The sequence below is a fragment of the Chanos chanos genome, chromosome 1, assembly GCF_902362185.1.
Source record: "Chanos chanos chromosome 1, fChaCha1.1, whole genome shotgun sequence".
NCBI classification, from domain to species: Eukaryota; Metazoa; Chordata; class Actinopteri; order Gonorynchiformes; family Chanidae; genus Chanos; species Chanos chanos.
In genome coordinates this window covers 32,037,211-32,039,710 of record NC_044495.1, presented here as the reverse complement: position 1 = coordinate 32,039,710, position 2,500 = coordinate 32,037,211, and the positions used below count along the sequence as shown (strand labels likewise).

Sequence of the window (2,500 nt, the reverse complement as noted above, 5' to 3'; positions counted from 1 at the left end):
AGAAGAGAATTCAACAGCACTTCACGCCAGTTAAGAAGTCTTGAGGGGAAAGTTTTTTGAAAAAAAAGGCGGTTAGTTTTTTTGCTATTTAGTTTCAAGTCTGATTAAGAATGAAAAAAAGAGGTTGTGGGGGACTTGTCTGAAACCCTCCCGGTCAATACATATACTCACACAGACAAGTGGCTTTGTAAGGCGCACGAGAGCTACACAGAAGTGCATCGTATTCTTTCCTCTCTAGCGTGGAGGCGTGGTGGAGGTGGTGGTTGTGGTGGAGGTGGTGGAGGTGCGTCTGAGTTGGATGGAGTGGTTTCTCTTTGCCAAAAGTGGAGAATGACTGGTCGCCCGCTGGCGCCTCCACATCAAATACCTCAGAGTCTGGCACCGAGTCCATGCCGGGCACGTGCAGGTTGCTACGGTAATCTGCCCCCTGTCGGGCTTCGGTGGGCACGAAGGTGGGCATCCAGCAGCGGTCGGAATGGCCCAGCGCCTTACATTCTTCCGTGCAGTTAGAGAACAGGTCTGCTCCTGTGAACGGCCAGACGCAGAGAGGGAAAGGTGAGGGCGGGAATGTGGAACACAGTAGGGTATCTAGTTACTGGCTACAAACCATTCATTCACTTTTATGCATATGATTTTTATTAAGTGTTTGCTAAGAGGCCTTTGTGCAGTCTTGGTGTTTTTTGCTACATGGAGGAAATGAGTCATTTGTTGCTAAAGAGTAAAAGGTTATGTGTGAAAAGGGATCAAAAAGTTAATATTCATATTATGAAATATAATTTCAAATTGAGCAATGTATAAATTCGGAACATGTTTAGTATAATACCAGTCACTAAACATGTCCTAAATTTATACATTTCTCATTTTGAAAAGTTCGATGGAAAAAAGATTAGATTTTGTTATTTCCCTTTTTCTAGGTAGATTTCAGACTTAGATATGATGAATAGTGCTGATCAAAGCAAACGTGCAAGGGAACACATACACAGATACACAGACACTCTCTCTCTTTCTCTCTCTCTCTCTCTCTCTCTCAGGGATCAGTGGTAGTCAAGTCAATCCTCTAATTCCACCTTGCGGGTTTTCTCCTCTGCTCTCCTTTCTCCTCTCTCTCCTTCTCTCTTCCTCACCCTCTCTCTGCTCTCTGTTTGAGATGAAAGGCAGGCCATCTAGGCAGCCAGCCCTGCAGATCTCTCATCCTTTTCTTCCCGCTTCTCACCATTCTACTGTTCAGGCCATGAATGAGTGATAACAGGACCATAACTCATCTCTCTCTCTCTCTCTCTCTCTCTCTCTCTCTCTATCTTTCTCTCTCTCTCTCTCTTATAGGCACAGACACAAAGAAGAAAAGTCCTGACAAAAAGGCTTGTGACATTAACTTAGCATGTAACAGAATTCCAGAGTTAAATCCAACCAATGACATGACTCATGCCCTGCAAGTATCAGATACAGCAATACACTAATGCAGAGACAGAATCAAAAACCAACTAATTGCCCGTTCCAGTGGGGTCTGGAAAGCATTCTAAGTAAGAGAAATTTGCACGGCTAAAGTGAAAAAAAGATTTTAAAAGACAACATAATTGCGGTTATCAGAAAAGCCAAGTGGCACAGCACGGACGTATGAGAGATGTCAGCTCTAGGGAACAGATTTTGTTCAATGCATGCATGACAGCTTTAAAACTCTGTTCAGCCACCATGCTCTCAGCAGGTTTAATCTGTGTTTAGGCAGGAGGTGAGCTTTGCCAAATCCTTGCCAACTATCTATATCTTCTAAAAAACTGTTTCCTTAATCAAAGTAATAACACCAATAAGATTAATGATGTCCTTTTTTGCAAACACTGTGCTAAGCAAAGAGGTTTTTGTCTGAGGTGAAGCTGACGTTTGGGAAGGTGAGGATTTTAAGACTAATCCACATACTGCCCTTGTAGACAGAAGACATGTCAGCATACAAAGACTTTGGTTTGAGGAGGGGGTTACTGTTTTAAAGAGGATTAGACTAATTTAGCTCAACATGCAAACAAAATGCTTAAAACAACATTTTCCACCAACTGTGTTATTCCTATAATTCTGTTCAGCACACTAGTTGATCCATAGATTAGTAATAGTCTCCCATTTGGGTGGCATTTGTGTTCAGAACCCCATGTAGAAAGAGAGAGAGGATAACAAAACCTCCATGCTTCAAATCTTCTGGTCATGAGGTGACAATGAAGTGGCAGGAGAGTAATCAATAATATGTGTGTGTGTGTGTTGTGGTGAGTGAGAAGAGAGAGAGAGAGAGAGAGAGAGAGAGAGAGAGAGCTTGGCATTTAGAGAGACTTAGATAAGATACCCAAAGGCCAACAGAATCTTCTCTGTCATGTAATCATGGTAAGCCATCTTGATATTTCCTGACATTTTTATGAAATTAAATGCTCCCCATGCTCATGTGGTGTCAGGTAAGAAAATAAGTTTAGAGAAGTATGTAATTACAGTTCTGAATTATGGTGAGTTTAAACAAGAATGAATG

General features: G+C 42.0%; 1 protein-coding gene across 1 annotated transcript in view; it reads right to left on the bottom strand.

The window, feature by feature from the left end:
- The window catches only part of pcdh10b (protocadherin 10b), a 10,122-nt gene that overhangs the window by 1,085 nt on the left and 6,537 nt on the right, over positions 1–2,500 (bottom strand). Inside the window, exon 4 of the mRNA XM_030781761.1 lies at positions 172–525. Within this exon, the coding sequence (XP_030637621.1) occupies positions 172–525 (354 nt within the window). The remainder of the gene's footprint in view (positions 1–171; positions 526–2,500) is intronic.